The sequence below is a fragment of the Engraulis encrasicolus genome, chromosome 17, assembly GCF_034702125.1.
Source record: "Engraulis encrasicolus isolate BLACKSEA-1 chromosome 17, IST_EnEncr_1.0, whole genome shotgun sequence".
NCBI lineage: Eukaryota > Metazoa > Chordata > Actinopteri > Clupeiformes > Engraulidae > Engraulis > Engraulis encrasicolus.
Genome location: NC_085873.1, coordinates 6195350 through 6215349, shown reverse-complemented (window position 1 = coordinate 6215349; position 20000 = coordinate 6195350). Strand labels below are relative to the sequence as shown.

Genomic DNA, 20000 nt, shown 5'->3' with positions numbered 1-20000 from the left:
GCAAGGACTTTGCCAGGTCGTTAGTGAGGGGTGGTGGTGGAGGTCTGGTTGTGTGAGTCAGAAGAGTGCTTTCGTTGAAAGATGATTAGGTTGGTGTGTGCGTGCGTGTGCGCGTGTGTTACAGCAATGGATTTGGGTTCTATTTGAATTGTGTGTGATACAGCAATGGGTTTGGGTACTGTTTAGTGTGTGTGTGTCCATGTGTCTGTGTCCGGTGTGTGTCTGTGTCCCGGGGTGTGCGGGTAGCATTAATGTGAAAGCAGACCTGGGGTGTACACTCGGGGGAATCGCTGTGTGATCATTCAGCCATAACAGCAGACTAAAGCACAGAGGCCCTGTGGAGAGAGTCCTCTGTGGAATTGCAGCAGGTAGATAGGCTGGGGTCAGGTGCAGGGCTGGATTAAAGCACAGACACAATATGGCTGCAGACTAGGGGCCCCCCACCTGCCAGGGGGGCCCTGATGGGCCAAAAGCGAAAAATTGCAGAATTGTGAGAATGCAAAATTGAAAAATGAATATGTCTGGTTGAGTACAGTTGGTGGACATTTTATCCTTAATTATTTGCTCGTAATTAATGTCTTTGTAAATTTGCCTAGCGGGGGGGGCCCCACAGCAACGTTTAGTCTAGGAGCCCCAGGCCGTCTTAATACAGCCCTGGTGGGGTAGCCTGTAGTTTTATCCCCTCAGTCTGCACCCATCACTGCACCCAACTGGAGAGAGACAAAAGAGAGAGGGATGGTGGAGAAGAGAGAAAAGAGGAAGGGAAGACGAGACTTAAGATATCCAAGGAGAGAAAGGAGAGAGTGAGAAAAAGAATGCAAGCCAGAATAGAAAGAACGGCTAGACAAAAGTAAAGGAAGGGAAACTAGGGGTGAAAAGGGGTGAAGAAAAAAGGCAGGGGATTGAGAGAAAGAATGGAAAAAGGGTCCCCAGAGTCTCGGGTCACAGAGCAGGTGATATTTTTTTGGCTATGCTTGACTTGAGAACCTAGAACCTCATATCCCCACTGATTCAGGCCAAGCTCTCTCTCTGTCTCTCTCTCTCTCTCTCTCTCTCTCTCTCTCTCTCTCTCTCTCTCTCTCTCTCTCTCTCTCTGTCTCTTTCTCTCATCTCTCCCTCTCTCTCTCTCTCTCTCTCTCTCCTCTCTCTCTCTCTCTCTCTCTCTCTCTCTCTCTCTCTCTCTCTCTCTCTCTCTCTCTCTCTCTCTCTCTCTCTCTCTCATTGGCAACAACTTACCACCTTGCCCTCACTCCTCACCTACGCCGAGCGAATATGGCACCAACACCTTATTTTGACTTCTTTCGTTCTTTATTTCAGAGAGTGAGAGGAGAGAGAGAGAGAGGAGGTTGGGATGAACCTGAAAAGAGATGGGGATTAAAGAGGTCATGAGAGATGGATGGAAAGAGAGAACGAAAAAGGAGGGATGTAGAGGGGAATCCACATGGGGTTTGAGGTGGGGGGTGGGGTGGGGTGGCTGTTTGCAGCTTGCAAGGACGTCCTCTCTTATCCGGAGACACAGACACAGACACAGACACAGACACAGACACAGACACAGACACACACACACACACACACACACACAAACACACACATACTGTCTCTCTTTCTCTCTCTCTCTCACTCTCACACACACTCACACACACAGTCAAACACACACTCTCACTCACACACACGCACACACCCCTCCCTGAGCCCTCCTCCCTCTCCCTCTTTACCTGCGGGGGCTCCAATATTCATAATCCTTTGGCCGGCCGCCCACTTTAATTATTGATGACGGCAACGGATCTAATCGTCGTCAATTAATGATGAGCCTTGTGAAGGGGAGACCAGCATTTAACCCCCTTCGCTTGACGTCAGGGTGGAATGTTATTTCCTCACCCGACGAACTGGCGATGAAAGAAAAACGGAGTGCGTTCCGGCTTTTGATATTTTGATATATCCCCCTGCAGTGTTTTGATATTTCCTCTGTGGACACACACAAATGCACACTTGTGCACACACACACACACGATCACTCATACGCACACTCACATGCAGTCATACACATCCACACACACTTGCATGCGCACACGCTAGCACACTACACACATGCATACACAGGACACAAACTTAAAGACTATGCATGCACAAGATCATTAGGGTCAGTGGTTCTCAACCTTTGTTGAATAAGCACCCCCCACCCCCGTACTGGACCTCATCAGAACTTTTAACGCCCCATTTCCGTCATCATAAGCCGTCCAACGCCCCCCCTTAGAATTAAAAACTAAAATTAACTAATGCCACCCAATGGCAACTAAGCACCGCCCCCTCTTAGCTGTATCCTTGTCGACGCCCCCCCTAGGGCTCTCTAACGCCCCATGGTGGGCTGTAGAGCCCCCATTGAGAAACACTAATTTAGGTGTATATACATTCACACAATGCCACCGCCTCTTTGTGTGGCTAAACACTTGAAAATAGAGCACTCAATTACAAATATTGGACAGCAGTCAGCTGGGGCAATACAGCTGCCGAACTTTAAAATGTCGCCTGGCATTATTGACTTTATTGGAAACGGCATTCAGGGCTGTGTGTGTGTGTGTGTGTTTATTTGTGTGTGCGTGCAGGTGTGTGACAGAGATTTGTGCGTGTGTGTGTGTGTGTAACGGACCGACTGGTTGGCCAGTTTGGATGTGTGCTAAAGCGCAGGTCTGCGTGTGTGTATGTGTGTGTGTGTGCGTGCGTGCATGGCATCAGTATTCATGACAGCGGCACCTTCTTCACCGGTTGGAGGGAAGGGCCTGAGGCAGGGAAGGGAAGGGAGACCCCACCCCGCCACCCCTCGTATACTATACTATAGGCCTGATCTACCGGCTCGATACAAATCTTTAGCCTCGTTTAAGGCCAGGCATCCTCGCAGCAGCTGAAGGAGGCGGCAGCCTTGTTAAAATTCTCACCAGGTGTTGTGGCCCTGTAAATGCTTAAGTAGCAAACTTCAGTCCAGTGGGTGTGTCTCTCTGTCTCATATTCTCTGTCTGTCTGTCTGTCTGTCTCTCTGTCTGTCTCTCTCTCTCTCTCTCTCTCTCTCTCTCTCTCTCTCTCTCTCTCTCTCTCTGTCTCTCTCTGTCTCTCTCTGTCTCTCTCTGTCTCTCTGTCTCTCTTCTCTCTCTCTTTGTCTCTCTTCTCTCACTCACTCACTCTCTCCTCTCTTTCTCTCTTTCTCCTCTCTCTCTCTCTTTCTCCTCTCTCTCTCTCTTTCTCCTCTCTCTCTCTTTCTCCCCCCCCCTCTCTCTCTCTCTCTCCCTCTCTCTGTGTTTTCCTCTCTTGCATGCTCTATTGCTCACTCACTGTTTCTTATTTTCTTCCTCCCTTTCTGTCACACTCCCCCTCTCCTTCTCTCTTTCTGTGTCTCTTTTCCCCTTTTCTGTCTTTCACACTCAATCCCTTTCTCACTTCTCTCTCTTTCTCTCCCTACTCCACCCTGCCCTGAGTTTTTGGCATTATTTCCAGAGCACAACAAGAGTTATAAATTTGAGAAGTCTGTTTCTGTGTGTGTGCCCGTGTGTGTGTGTCGGGAGTTGATTTTATTACAATATTGTGTCTCGGTGGTGTGTCTTAACCTGTCGGAGAGCACCTGGCGCTGTGAGACACTCACAACGCGCACGCACGCACGCACGCACACACACACACACACACACACGCATGCACACACACACACACACACACACACACAGGCTCGCACCTTTTACTGCAGTGCTGAGATTAGTGTTCAATGTCATTTGGAAGTTGAACAGAGTATATAATCCCCTCTTTCTTTCCAGCACCTCTCTCTTTCTCCTCTCTTTCTCCCCTCTCTCTCTATCACTCTCTCTCTATCACTCTCTCTCTGTCTCTCTCTCTCTCTCTCTCTCTCTCTCTCTCTCTCTCTCTCTCTCTCTCTCTTGCTTGCTCGCTCTTTTCTACCACTTTCTCACACACACACACACACACACACACACACACACACACACACACACACACACACACACACACACACACACACACACACATATTCTGATGCTATCCTTTTTTGTGAAACTGCATGGAAGCAGAGCTTTAAGAGTCGCAGCATCGTGCAGCACTTTCTATGTCCTGATTGGCAGATAACATCTTGTCGCAGTCGCATCTTCTTTTCCTCCCCTCTTTTTTTCCACCCCGTTCCCTCGCTCCTTTCTTCCCTTTCTCCTCTCTTTTTTCCCACCTCTTCTCTCCCTCACTCACTCACTCACTCCTCTCTTTCCTTTCTCCCCTCTTTTTTCACCCAGTTCCTCACCAGCACCGCCTGACAGGCGCCCTTAGAGCGTCCTTTACCTTGCCGTCTTTCACCTGCAACTGTCTGTCAAATTCAAATTCAGAGGAGCATTGGTGGCACTGTTGCCACTGCTGACGCGTCAGTGCAAAAGGATGAAAAAAAAATGTTTTAGATTGATTTAAAAAGAATCAATCATTGTTTTCTTTTAGAATCAATCATCATAAGTTCTACGTGAACTAGATGTAGAATGCTGATATTGATTTTTATGAATCCAGATCTTAAGGGAATGCCTAAAGATTTGAATATTGTCTTAGTCAAAAGGAAAAGAAAAGACCTGACCTCCACACACTCTTTCTCTCTCTCTCTCTCTCTCTCTCTCTCTCTCTCTCTCTCTCTCTCTCTCTCTCTCTCTCTCTCTCTCTCTCCCCCCACACACACCTCCTTCCATCAGAATTTGAAATCCCCCCCTCGTCCCTCTTTGCTCCCCCACTTTGCTAAATATCTGTTTTGCTCTCCTTTCTCCTTCTCTCTCCTCGTCAGACTTTGACTTCAGCGTGCCCGGCTCCATGAAGCTGCACAACCTGATCTCCAAGCTGAAGAAGTGGATCAAGATCCTAGAGGCCAAGACCAAGCAGCTGCCCAAGTTCTTCCTGATCGAGGAGAAGTGTCGCTTCCTCAGCAACTTCAGCGCCCAGACGGCCGAGGTGGAGATCCCGGGGGAGTTCCTGATGCCCAAGCCCACGCACTACTACATCAAGATTGCCAGGTATGAACGCACGCATGCACACACACACACACACACACACACACACACACACACACACACACACACACACACACACACACACACACACACACACACACACACACACACACACACACACACACACACACACACACACACACACACACACCCTACTGACTGAAGGTGAAGGTGCCGGGAGAGTTCCTGATGCTCAAGCCCACGCACTACTACATCAAGATTGCCAGGTATGAACACACACACACACACACACACACACACACACACACACACACACACACACACACACACACACACACACACACACCCTACTGACTAAAGGTGAAGGTGCCGGGAGAGTTCCTGATGCTCAAGCCCACGCACTACTAGATCAAGATTGCCAGGTATAAACACACACACACTCACACTCACACTCACTCACACACACTCACACACATGCTTGTACACCCACACGCTACTGTATTGAAATAGAGGTCCCTAAGGAATTCCTCTTGCCAAAGCCCAAAGGTGTTACTACATCAACACTGCCAGGTGAATGTGTAGAAAGACTTGCATGTGACTTGCATGTACACATGCAGACGCCCACAAAAACATGTGCATGTATTCACACACACTCTCTGTACTGTATTAGGGTACAGGTTCCTAGGGAATTCCATATTCCCAAGCAGCTGAGGTAAGACACACACACACACACACACACACACACACACACACACACACACACACACACACACACACACACACACACACACACACACACACACACACACACACACACACACACACACACACACACACACACACACACAATCGTTCTGTTTGCAAGTGCTTTTATACAACACACAAACACAGCATGAGGCTCATATTAGCTGTGTGTCTCATTAGCTTGAGGTGTGGTTTCCTGTACTTGGCCTAATGCTAATGGACCTTAATGTCTTAATGTGTGTTTATGAGCAATGCCTAAACAGCAAAAATCAACACCTGAAAAACCTACCTGTTTTTGTTTTTCCATACGTTTCTCTTAAAAACGCAATTATGTAATAATGTTGTAAAATTAAACCTCCAGGCGTGGTTGTTTTTTTTCCCCTCCTGCTGACTGTGTGTGCCTACTATATGAGCTTGTGCTATATGTAGGAATTTTCCATTAAAATTCAGCTCTTTCCATCCCCACGTCGGAATACATGCATTAAAAATGAAGCCCAGATGTGTGTCTTTGGAGCACGGTCTGTGCTAATATACAATGCACTGCCAAGGTGGTGTCAAGGGCATAACTGTGCCTCCTGTGTAAGCCAATGGCAGGCCTACTGTACTGGCTGCTGCCTTTCCTTTTTCATATTGATGGGAAAGCTCACAGTGAGCAAATGAGCACAGATTCATGGATGGCGATTCATTTTTTCAATGTTCTTTTCAGCTTAACAGGGACCGTAAAATTACAGGGACTGTACTTCCTAAGTGAATGAAATGGAAAAGGGAAGTAAAAAACATTCAGTAGAAGCCACTGATTTGGTGTTCCTGTTTCCTTGACTACAATGCAAGGTTCTTGTGTAAAGTCTGGGAAATCTCTGGTGATCACCCACAAATGAATATGGTAGTCGCTTCTCGCTTGGTATGCGCATGGAAGGGGAGAAAATAAGTGGCTCCTACTAAAAAGCATCAGATTTACCTTACCATCGGTCTCTTCTCAGGTTCATTCCCAAGGTGGAGATCTAACATTATAGTAACAGAAGTGACACCATTGAAAACCTTGAAGTTCTCAAATATATACTGACAATTATCACATTGAAAGTGACAGGGGGGTGAGGGCCATCAAGAGGTGTTACAGCTCCATCTAATTAGTATTCAACTAACTAACGGATAAACTGGCTTGACTTGCAATTACTTTTTCACACTTTGTAAGGAAACAACAAAACATTTCTAAATGCTCTTTTTACTTTTATGTAGCAAACTCTTTTGTTTACAAGGTTCAAACTTCAAACGTCTTGGCTAGATATATTTAGAGTGTGTTTTCTTGCACTGTTTGAAGTAATGGGAGTTTACGACGTGGCTTACTTTTTTTTTTTTTAGACAATTGTGTTTACACTCAATTTAAATAAAACTTGTTTGTATTACATTCACTTTACTGTCATATTCTTTTTTGTTAGGCTTTTCAGAATAAAACCATATGTGCCATTTTTGCATAGATGTTTATAGTTGAAATACCATAGGGTTAATGGCGAAACCTCAAATACCGTTATCCCGGTTATCTGCCGTTAGGGTAGGGTACATTTTTTAATCCATTACTGTCTGTAAAATTGTAGGAACCATGGCAACTAGGGGTGGAACGGTTCACAAAATTCACGGTTCGGTTCATGTCACGGTATCAAGGTCACGGTTTTCGGTTCTGTACGGTTCTTTTTTTAGTTCATGATAAATGATGCACTGGGAATATTAAACCATATTTATATAGCTGTGATTATAAAGTGATGATGCGCAAGTTGAATCAGCTGTCGTCAGCTGATGTGCGCTGTCTGAGCGTTCCAAATGCCCTCTTTCAAGTGGCTAATAGAATCAGACTTATCACTAAATATCCTATATGGTTTGTGTAGGCTTATAATGTGAAAATGGTGTGATTTTAATTGTGTCATCCTCTGATTGGTCTTATATGCCAATGCGTTAATCAGAGAGACTGGATAAGATACTCCTAGATTCTCTGTTTTACATATTTTTCTGGGCAGTACATGAATTGCGGTTTGCCACGAACTGCATTTCACGGTTCGGTATGGTGTGTGAATTGTACGGTTTCGGTTTTCGGTGCGGTTTGTACCATCCCTAATGGCAACTGCACCAGAATAAGATTAAACAAGATAAACACATCGCTACGTGGGCGTCTAACTTAGACGCGTCTAGAATCTTCATTTGGAATGCGGACATTGTGATTATGTAACTGTCCGTAGAGGCTGTGCCCGGTTTCTACAACGCTATTCCTTAGATACCGTTAGCACTCCAAATGAAGATTCTAAGTGCGTCTTAGTCGCACACTTGACGCCTGATCGGTTCCACAGAATTAATGGTCACCCCATCAGCCAATCAGAAAAGACAATTCCATTGTGAAGGCAGATAATATTAAATAAAGACTTTCTATTCGATTGTGTGGTGTTCTATTCTGCCCCCAGGTCATTCCCAGGTTATAGATCAACAGATTCTATACAACTGAGAAAAAAAAAAACATTCTCATCCTTCAAATCTCAATGTAACTTACCTTGTATAAATAAAGACTTTCTATTTTGTTGTGGTGTTCTTTTCTGTCCCCCAGGTTCATGCCCAGGGTAGAGATCTAACATAATTGCAAAAGATTCTCTATAACTGAAAAAAACATCCTTATCCTTCAAATCTCAGTGTACTTTGAATAAATAAAGGCTTTCTATTCTGTTGTGTTCTCCCAGGTTCATGCCCAGGGTAGAGATTGTGCAGAAGCACAACACGGCGGCCAGACGCCTCTACATCCGTGGCCACAACGGCAAGATCTACCCGTACCTGGTGATGAACGACGCCTGCCTGACCGAGTCCCGGAGAGAGGAGCGCGTGCTGCAGCTGCTCCGGCTGCTCAACCCCTGCCTGGAGAAGAGGAAGGAGACCACCAAGAGACACCTCTTCTTCACAGGTAACTATGCTACACTGTAGAGACGTGCATTGGCACTGCCCTTGCTATTCGATTCGATTTGCGATTCGTGAGGTTTCGATAGTTTCTACTGAAAGCAAGGCAAATTTTTCATCAGTCATGACGGGCAATACATGCCGTCAGATACTGAACGTTTTATTGCTTCCTTTGCTTCAGAAATGGCCACGGAAGTAATTGAAACTGAGGCCGCATCAATTATGGCATTTGCCGAATCTATTATTGTTGACACCACTACTACACTACACACCAAGAAACACCTCTTTCTTCGCAGATGACTAACTATCCATTACATCACTCGCCAATATAAGCCTTACATCTCTCCCCTAATATCTCTCTCTCGCTACCGCTCCCTCTCTCTCTCTCTCTCTCTCTCTCTCTCTCTCTCTCTCTCTCTCTCTCTCTCTCTCTCCTCTCTCTCTCTCCTCTCTCTCCTCTCTTCTCTCTCTCTCTCTCTCTCTCTCTCTCTCTCTCTCTCTCTCTCTCTCTCTCTCTCTCTCTCTCATTTAAAACAAATATATTTGGAACTCTTAAGAGTGCATGATACACTTTCATGAATATATATGGTCTTATGAATGCCATTTTGCCAGAAGTTCTGCCCGTCGCCCAGTCAGAAGACTTCTTTGTTATTAGTTGTTATAGTAACCAATCTGTTTCGGGCCAGGCCCACTGATTTTCTGATTTCAAGCTACACCCTCTGGTTCTTTGTTTTGTTTAGTTTTCTATTTTCTATTTATAAAAAGTAGATAGCGTCTTTGCTTTGTTTTTGTTTGTGTTTTTATTTTTTGAAAATTGGTTGTTTGTTTATTGCCTGAAACAAGGCCTCAAAGGAAATGTTATTTACCCAAGGGCTGTGGGATATTATTCTGCTAGTTTTCTCTTCTGCTTCAATAGATTCAGCTGCAACCAGAGTCATTTCAGAGAGGGTTTTTTGTTATTATTATTTCTTAAGGCTGTACTGTGGGAAAATGCATAACGCATCACTCATTGTGATACAGAGACAATCATTGCATGTCGTCCTGTGAGAATTCGGCTATCTGTCCTCAAGGCCTGTGCAATAACAATGATGGGTGGCCAGTTCAGACGCAGTGTTTCTGAACCCTCACTCATATTTCTTTAAAGGGACACTGTGTGAGATTTTTAGTTGTTTATTTCCAGAATTCATGCTGCCCATTCACTAATGTTACCTTTTTCATGAATACTTACAACCAGCATCAAATTCTAAGTATTCATTATGACTGGAAAAATTGCACTTTTCATACATGAAAAGGGGGATCTTCTCCATGGTCCGCCATTTTGAATTTCCAAAAATAGCCATTTTTAGCTGCAAAAATGACTGTACTTGGACCATACTAGAAAATATTAGTTTATTACTCAGTAAACTTTCATGTAAAGATCAAATTTGGCAATAGACAGCCCAGTTTCAATGAGCAGCATAGTTGCAGTACCTTTTTTGACCATTTCCTGCACAGTGTCCCTTTAACACCAGCACGAATATGCTGCACTGAGACGCCAAAAGACACACACACACACACACACACACACACACACACACACACACACACACACACACACACACACACACACACACACACACACACACACACACACACACACACACACACACACACACACACACACACACACACACACACAAGGTGTGACGACGATTCTGGAAATATGGAGGCGTGAGAAGGGAGCGAGCGAGTGAGTGAAATTGGGGTGAAAGAAAAGGCGCCCGTTTGAATAGCTCTGTCTGCCCAGCACAGTGTAGCCGTGGAAACGAGGCCGGTTTGGACGGGGAGGGGGAGAAAAAAAAGAAATAAAAACGACCGTCCACCTTCCATCTCCTCCTCCTGGCTGCAAGGAGAGCGAGACGAATTTGCTAAAAGTGGCACAAACGACTGAGCACCTTGCCACCTCTATCCCACCCCTCATCCTCAGCGCCATTTCTCCCAGCCCCTCTCCTCAAGGGAGCAAGGCCCCGGCCCGGTCCGCTGCGGCCCCAGATGAAATCTCAATCTGGGTCCCGTGATGGACTTATCAGCGGCGTGACTGGAGCGGGGGCAAGAGGTCCTGAGCATGGGGGCGTTTGGCAGCCAGATGAAATCTTGTTATAGCGCACGGCGCAGTGATTCACATGGGTACGAACGCGCACACATACACACGCATGCGCGCACACACACATACACAGAGCATATGACCCAATGTCTGAATGATTTGTATTGCCCCTTACTGTTACCGTTGGCAGCTATGATGGTGGTTTGGTCGGTAAGTTTGGCCGGACATTTTGACAGTTTGGCAAGCATGTTTTTTTTTTTTTAATTACTATTACTACTAATTACTTTAACTATAACTTTAACTACTTTTAACTATTACTTTTTTTATTACTATTCACCCCTTTTCACACAATAATTCATTGCTCTCTCTGTTTCTAATATAAGCAGAGACTGTCTTTCTCCACGAAACGTGTGAAGATGTCTTAATACCAGAGGCTAAGTTTTAATCATCGACAGCATCAGAGCAGCCTTCCCCATGCTCGCCAATAACTCAATGTAATAATCCGGAAGGGTCCGCTGTGCCACTGCTCTGGAGCGGGGTCGGAATGTCGATTTGTTAGGAGCGCTGTTCCCAGAGGAAATTAAAGGTGCGCCGGGCGTATAGTAATCCACTACTGTTGCCGTAGTAGCGCCCACCTGTTTGTTCGCACGCAGGGGTGGGGGCTGGCGGACTCGGAGGGCGGCTGGCATCGAGCCGAACGATGATTGGTCACGACAGCTGCAGTGTTCTAATGAGTTTGGTGTCGCGCACATAATGACTGTGTACTTTGACACGTTGTCTTTTTTCTTTTTTGCTTTCTCACCTTTCTTCTTCTCTTCTCCCATCTCTGACTCATTTCAGGTGGGACTTAGGGGTCATGCACGCAGTAATGTGTACTTTGACACATTTTCTTTTCTACCTTCCCTTACTTCTCCTGTCGTTTCCTCCTCTCCTCCTCATTCAGTTTGCCTAAGGGGTCACGCACAGAAAGATATGCTCTTTGACTAATTTTCTTTTCCTCCTCTCCCCATTCCCTCCTGTCTTCTCCTCTCCTCCCTTCTCTGCCTTCTGGTTCAGCTAGGCTTCGGAGTCACTCACATAATGTGTACTTTTACCTTTTCTCTCCCCCCCCCCCTCCCGTTTGCATCTTTCTTCTCCTCCTCTCCATCTTTCTCTGACTCGTTCAGCTAGGCTTACAAGTCGTGGATATACTGTAGTAATGTGTACTTTGACATGTTTTCTTTTCTACCTCTCCCCATTTATTCTGTCTTCTCCTCTCCTCTCCTCTCTTCTCTGCCTTCTCCTCTCCTCCATTCCTCCTCTGCCGTCTCATGCAGGTAGGGCTTAGGAGTCATGCACATAATGATGTGTACTTGGACACCTTTTCTTTTCTTCCATTGCTCATCCTCCTCTTCCCTTCTTGCTTCTCTCTTTTCTCTCCTCCCTTTTCTGACTTATTTGAGGGAGGCTCAGGAGTTGCTCACGTAATGATGTGTACATTGACTCATTTTTAGGGCTATAACAATGCACTCAACTCACGATTCGGTTCGTGTCGCAATATTTGATACACCCCACGATTTTTTTTTAAATTTTTTTATTTTTTAAACACACATTTGCCAACATTATATGATAAATTTATCAATACAAATGTTGGGAATGAAGTCAGTGTAACAACTTTGAAAGGTTTTATCATGATACTGCGTTCGTGGACTACGCTACAGTATCGTCACTCTGCGAAACGCGCTTTCTCGGTTCGATACAATATCATTACAGCCCTACTAATTTTCTTTTCTTCTTCCTCTCACCATTGCTTATCCTCCTCCTCTCCTCTCCTCCTTTTCTTGCCTTGTTCGCGTAGGGCTAAGGAGTGGATTGGCTACCTGCCCATTTTTGCTATTTGCTGTGCAGTCATTTCCGAGAGAAAGAAAAGCGACTGCACTCGGGTGCCCTGTTTAAATAAATGTATGTTTGACCATGTTCGTGTTAGTCACCGTGCGCAAGTTCCACTGGCCCCTGGTTCATTCCCTTTTGAAATGAAAGTCTTGTACAGGCTGTCGTGGCGCTTGTTCAAACAACTCGCTTAGACCCTTCGATGCAGGAAGGCCAACAGCCACACACACACACACACACACACACACACACACACACACACACACACACACACACACACACACACACACACACACACACACACACACACACACACACACACACACACACACACACACACACACACACACACACACACACACACACACACACACACTTTCTCTCTAGCCTACAAACACTCATTCATACACACTCACACTTGCACTTACTGGACATACTCTTAAATATACGCAAGCTCTCACACACACACACACACACACACTCATGCACACGCACTCATGCACACACCCTCAATCTCTCTCACACATGCACAAATTCTCCCTCTCTCACACACACACACACGCACACACACGCGCGCACTACGTTTGACTTTCACGGCCAACACTAAACCGAAATGAGAATGCCTTGTTCGTTAATTTTAGAGGGTGCCTGTGGTCCAAGGCCATGATTGACATGGCATGACATCGGTTTTCTTGATAGGTGCATGTTATTGATAGTGGAGCCATTCTTGTTAAATGCACCATCCCATTCCGTGTTTTCTATTAAATATCTGGCTTCACATGCTTTTTTTACACGCACCATTTAAAACCCATCTTTCTTTTTTGGGCGATTTTCATGAGCGGTTGAGCGATATTCGTGTATTTGTGGGCACGCACACACACACACACACACACACACACACACACACACACACACACACACACACACACACACACACACACACACACACACACACACACACACACACACACACACACACACACACACAGCGTTTATGAACAATGTTATCCTGTCCTTTTAGTAGGCATTTCCACTAAACGTCTCTTCACCATGTCTCACGGGCGTTTCCTTTTTTTTCATCCCTGAAAGAGGGTGCAGAGGATAAGCTGTCAAAAACATGCTAATCGAATTGCCCTGCAGTTACGTACACTCCTCATGTTGCCATTGAACTGACATTGTCCCTCCCCTCACTGTTTCTACTCCTACCTTACCCAACCTTCCTGTTTCAATCTCAGCCCCCCTCCATGTTCCTGTCCTCCCCCCTTCCCTTTCTCCGTGTCCCTGTCCCCCTCTTCACTCTCCCTGTGTTCCTGTCCTTCTTACCACTACGTCCCAAATCGCATCCACCAACCCCCACCCCACCACCCCCTCTTCTCCACCGTCTGCATCACTACAACGCTTTCATCAGGAGGTCACCTTGGATCAGTACACAAATTCTCTCAATCATTTTATCAGAAAATTAAGAGTCAATCATGTTATGGCTGAGCAACGTTGCTCAAAAAGCTGTCCTGTGTGTCATCACCCTTAGATGTCCTTGGTTGGGTAGGGACACCACTTCCACTGGCTAGGTTTTACTACAATATTGACACTTTTTTCACCTTTTCACCAGAAATAGATAGGCTATGCGATGTGAAATCGCAATAAAAAATCCAGTGTTAAATTTGGCCACCCCAATGTCCATGTCGACCTGAGGATTGAAACATTGCTGTTTATGAAGTCTTTTTTGGAGTGTATACCCAGTGTGTGTGTGCAGACCACTCTCTCAAACACATGACCCCCGTCCTTCGTCCTACCATGGCGCGGGTGGTGGTTTATTTCTGAAAGTTGCCTTTTTGTGTGTGAATACAGTCTTTAATGTCTTTGGTAATGTAGTTAAGTTTCCAATGTGGAATAATTTCACTCTAATATCCGTCTTCCTTGCACCTCCACAGTGACGCAAAATTAAATGTGGCCCGTGGCCTTTTTAGGAAATGTTTCACTCCTGGCAAAAAAACAACTACAGCTCAAAGCAAAAGCCACTCTACTGTTCCCCACAGTGTCTCGTTATTATAAGTGACCACCCTAATGTCCCTATCCCTTGTCCCCTACAGTGCCGCGGGTGGTGGCCGTGTCTCCGCAGATGCGCCTGGTGGAGGACAACCCCTCGTCCCTGTCCCTGGTGGAGATCTACAAGCAGCGCTGCGCCAAGAAGGGCATCGAGCACGACAACCCCATCTCCCGCTACTACGACCGCCTGGCCACGGTGCAGGCCAGAGGCACACAGGCCAGCCATCAGGTCAGTCACATACCACTGTATACTCATGGTAGTATAGTGCTCATAATCAAACACTATCGATACAAGACAACCGCATCTCCCGCTGCGAACGCCTGGCTATGGTGGCGGCTCGCAGTCATCAGCCATCAGGTCAGTCAGAATACAGTCTGATTTTTCTGTCTGTAATTCCTGTATAGGATTCAGAAACATACAGCTAAAATAATTAAGAGACCTCTTTGAAACTACTGTATGTTTCAGGCTCAGGTCAGTGTGACTAAACTAGTGTTTCTTGACGGGGGCGCTAAAGCCCTAGGGGTGCATTGAGAAGGATACAGCTGATTGGGGGTGCTCATTTGCCATTGGAGAGAATTAGTCTGTTTTATTTTTTAATACTAAGGGGGGGGTCTTATGATGACTAGGACAAGGGGAGCCTTTTTTTGAAGAACAATAAGAATCACTGGCCTAAACCGTGTCTGCTTGTATGTTATGGTTGCCACTGGACTAAACCTGGTCTGCTTGTATGTTATGGTTGCCACTGGACTAAACCTGGTCTGCTTGTATGTTATGGTTGCCACTGGACTAAACCGCGTCTGCTTGTATGTCATGGTTGCCACTGGCCTAAACTTCATCTGCTTGTATGTCATGGTTGCCACTGGACTAAACCGCGTCTGGGTGATTCTCACGAAAACCAAGTTTCAAATGGACCAAGCCCCAAATTTTTTAAAAGACATTTAAATTCAAATTTTATCTTGGCTTTGCAAGATCGAGGTCTGAAATACATAAAAACATATTTTTTTGTCATGAAATCGTATTTTTTCTGAATATTTAGTGTCATTTTAATCGGCCAGAGCACCAAAATTCTCAGTACCGCAACATGACATCACAATAGAAAAAATATTAGTAAATCACATTTTTTTGGAATTTCACAGGAATGTTACTAACATAAGTACTCAGAGGTGTATAGAACACAGAAATACTGTATTTTGTATTTTAATATTGTTTTCTATTATTGTGATTTTTCTCATTACCGCAACAAGTTTCATAAGTGGGAGCCTTGTTTTTAGGCTATTTAACTAAAACATCATGTACCTATATAGATTTTACTACAGATGAAATATGAAGAACTACTATTTATCCTAATACAATTACAAACTAAATATAGTTTTGCAACATTAAAACAAATTGCAAATAAATATGTGTTGCGGTAATGAGAATAGTGGTGATCTTGCACTGATTTAGTTCCTTGGCAGGCTCCCTCCTGGTGTCCTAACCCTCAACTGTTGGGGAAAATGTAGAAATATTGTACTTTATTGTATTTTAGTCATTTAATTCACTTCTGTGAATATTTTGCCTTTTCCACCACAACTTAGTTCAGTTGTTGCGGAGTATGAGAAAACTGTTGCGGAGTATGAGAAACCATTGCGGTATATGAGAAAAACCATTGCGGAGCTGAGAAAAACCATTGCGGTGTATGAGAAAAAGTGTTGCGGAGTGTGAGTGACCTTAAGCTATTTTGGCTGTTTGTGGGGGGCACCATGATGTCTGGATAACTTTTGTTTAGTATTTATATTAACACTTAAAAAGACTACATAATTACCAAAAGAGAATAAAATATACATTATTTTAACAATAAAAACGTTGTGTATCGGTAATGAGAAACAAAAAGTTGTGTAGGCACCTTGGCAACCAAATTGTGAACATTTATCTGGAGAGATATAGAATGAAGAGCCATCTTGGTAGCCATCTTGGGTGTTATGGTAACAGGAATCCCCCCATACAAAATTACTTGTTTTTTTCTGTTACTTCTGGTTTTAAATGATGCTTAAAAATGTTGCGGAGGCTGAGAATTTTGGTCTTTGCCAAAGTTGACCAAAGTTGTTTTTCTTAATATTTTCTCCTCTTCTGCGAATGAATTCCTAAAACTACTTATGTATTCACTGTCACTATTTAGTTTATAAGATGCATCTAAGTTCTGACTTCTTTCTTTATTAAAAATATAAAATATTTACACTTTAAGAGTCAAAATTTAGCAAAGGACGCATTGCGGTACTGAGAATTTCACAATAAATTGTAAAAAATATATATTTAAAATAATAATATTGTTCTCCTTTTATTATTTCCCTGATAGCCCATGCTTATATGTATATAAGCCATTTTTTCTGAATTGGATAGCATTTACTCATTCCCCACAATGGTTCGTGCCACCTCATATGTCCGATTTCGTGAGAATCACCCGTCTGCTTGTTGTTTCATGGTTGCCATAGGTGCTGCGAGACATCCTGAAGGAGGTGCAGGGCAACATGGTGCCGCGCAGCATGCTGAAGGAGTGGGCTCTGCACACCTTCCCCCACGCCACCGACTACTGGACCTTCCGCAAGATGTTCACCATCCAGCTGGCCCTCATCGGCCTGGCCGAGTTCATGCTGCACCTCAACCGGCTCAACCCAGAGATGCTGCAGATCGCACAGGTACGGCGGAGAGAGAGAAGAAAGAGTGTGTGTGTGTGTGTGTGTGTGAGTGATAATCATACACACACACCCCTGTGTGTGATACTGTGTGTTTTAAAGTCCCAAGCATGTAACGCATCCCTCGGTTCAGGTGAAGGTCTGGGAGCCAGCACTGGAACAGATGTTTCTGTCGCTTGAAAATGCAATCTTAGATACTGTAGATAGCACAGGTACAACTAGACAATGACATGTGATTTAGACTGCAGATAACTTAGTACAGTAGAATAGTCATCATCCAGCACACAGTGTCTCTCTCACACACACACCCATTATGAAAAGGCTTGGTTCCTAACAAAGTGGAGAATTTGGATTTTGAATCCACCACACTTTTTGGGAACTAACGTATCTTTTGCCTCACCCCCACACCCCCGTATTTCTCCCTTTTCTATGCCCAGTCTCATGCTCCATTTGAGCCACCTATCCACACCGGTATTACGCTTTAGTCTCAGACTTAAAGGGCTCTACTTTTCTTCAAATCCAGTTAAGACTCGAAAGTTTTAATTCACACAGTTGGATGGAAATACACACTGGCTCCCTTCCTTGTATTTCCCTGATCAGTTAGTTTTACTGTGGTACTGTAAGCTAAGGAGGGTACTTCTCGTCTTTTTCTGTTCTTTATATCTCTCCGTTTCCTCCGGTCTGTCTCTCACGCATTCACTCACGCCATCATTCTCTCACGCACGCACACACACGTATGCACACACGCACGCATACACACACGTATGCACACACGCGCGCACATACACACGCACGCATACACACACACACACACACAGATACAAAGACACACACACGCATGCATGCACGCACGCACGCATACACACACACACACGATATAAGGCTTTTCGCTTCTCTGGCTGGTTGCCTTTCTCCGACTTGGCTGTCTTGTCTCTGTCAGCGTTCTCTGCTTTCTTGCTTACTCAGGCACAACATTGACACGCACAAATACACTTTTTTCCCCCTCCCTCCTCTCAACACCGTCTCTTTGACCCCTCACAGCAGCCATACTTTCAGTCCGTCTCATCACTCTTCTCTTCACTCTCTTCTCTCTCTACTCTCTCTCTTCTCTCTCTTCTCTCTCTACTCTCTCTCTTCTCTCTCTCTTCTCTCTCTTCTCTCTCTCTTTCTCTGTCTCTTTCTCTGTCTCTCGTTCTGTTATTTTCACTAAGTCCCTGCAATGTCACCGCATCCCTTTGTGTGACTGTCTAGCTGTTTTGGAATTTAAATTAAACTCATATTTATTAATGTCGTATAAGGGTCCACTGAAGTTTTTGAAATTTATTTTTTAATTTTTAAAAAGGAAAGGGGGCGCCATTGATGTAATTTCCCCATTAACCCAAATTGAAATTCAATTGACTCCCAGAGCATCAGCCAAATTTATCCCCTTTACTCATATCCACTCTCCCTCATCCAGCCCTATTTTGCTGTGCGTCTTCTGGTAAGATCCACCATCACCCATTCACCCACTGACCCCCTCGTTAGACAACTTAAAAAATGAAAAAATATATACACAATCAGTGTTTTTTGTGCAGTAAGTAAACAAATTAAACTGTCCAGTGGCAGTGGCTGGCCTTTGTGACATTGCTTAATGGCAATTTGCCAGCAGTCATTTGCTGCCCTTTTATTAGATGACTTCAAAGATAAATAAATGTATACACAAACAAATAAATAAACCAAGTAAAATGAAAGTATCCCCCAGCAGTGGCTGGCCTTTCTGAACTGTGTAACGTTGCGTAGTGGCCAGTGGCTGTCCTCGACCCCCTAGAACCCCTACGACTTCAAAAAGAAATACATAACTCATAATTAAATAAATAAATAAACAACTAAATAGATAAATAAATAAGGAAATAGATAAATAATAAAACCTGTCCTCTGGCTGTGGCTGGCCTTTCCTAACTGCATAGCATTGAATTGTGGCCGATTTATGTCTCCTTGCTGATGACAGCTGTGTAATGCCGTCAGACTGAGAGTCAAAAGTACATAAACAGTCGTCTTGTTGCAAGTAAGTAAACCAATTAAAATGTTGAGTGGCAGTGTGTGGCCCGTCTGAACAGCGTAGCATTGAATAGTGGCTTTCTGCATTGCTGTCCACTTGCCTACGACAGCCATGTAATGTGGTCACTCCAGCTGTCTGGCCTGATTTAATTTGAAAAGCTGGAGGCCTCGACTGGCTGACCGGCAGTGTGGATGGCTTCGTCCCAGGCAGGTCACCAGCCACCACCTCCGTGTCTTTCCTCTCCCAGGACGGCTGGTGTGAGTGTGTGGGGAATTTCTACTTCCCCATATACACGGGTTGCTCGACACTAGCTGTGCACAACTCAACCTCTGATTGTTGGAAACCGCTGTCTGTCAAATAATTAGCTCACATGGTTGGCTGCCAGTGTCTTGCCCCTCCTCACATCGTATTTATAAACACGGTGAACCCATGAATACCCCTACCTGCTCCATTTATCTTAGCATCCTCCAGTAATATTCAAAGTCACCGACCCCTTGTGAGAATCAGAAGTGAATCAAAAGTAGCAATCATCATGTTGCACGTTAGTAAGTAAAGTAGTGAAGCTGTTGAGTGGTAGTGACTGTGGCTGTGGCCTGAACATTGAATGGCGGCTGGTCCCTCGTGACCA

The 20000-nt window shown here is 44.7% G+C and overlaps 1 protein-coding gene across 4 annotated transcripts in view; it reads left to right on the top strand.

Annotated features, from left to right (window-relative positions):
- The window catches only part of trrap (transformation/transcription domain-associated protein), a 209395-nt gene that overhangs the window by 178257 nt on the left and 11138 nt on the right, over window positions 1-20000 (top strand). For all 4 annotated transcript variants that reach the window (XM_063221633.1, XM_063221634.1, XM_063221631.1 and 1 more), the window contains exons 67-70: window positions 4808-5033; window positions 8453-8670; window positions 14706-14890; window positions 17134-17337. In XM_063221633.1, the coding sequence (XP_063077703.1) occupies window positions 4808-5033; window positions 8453-8670; window positions 14706-14890; window positions 17134-17337 (833 nt within the window). The remainder of the gene's footprint in view (window positions 1-4807; window positions 5034-8452; window positions 8671-14705; window positions 14891-17133; window positions 17338-20000) is intronic.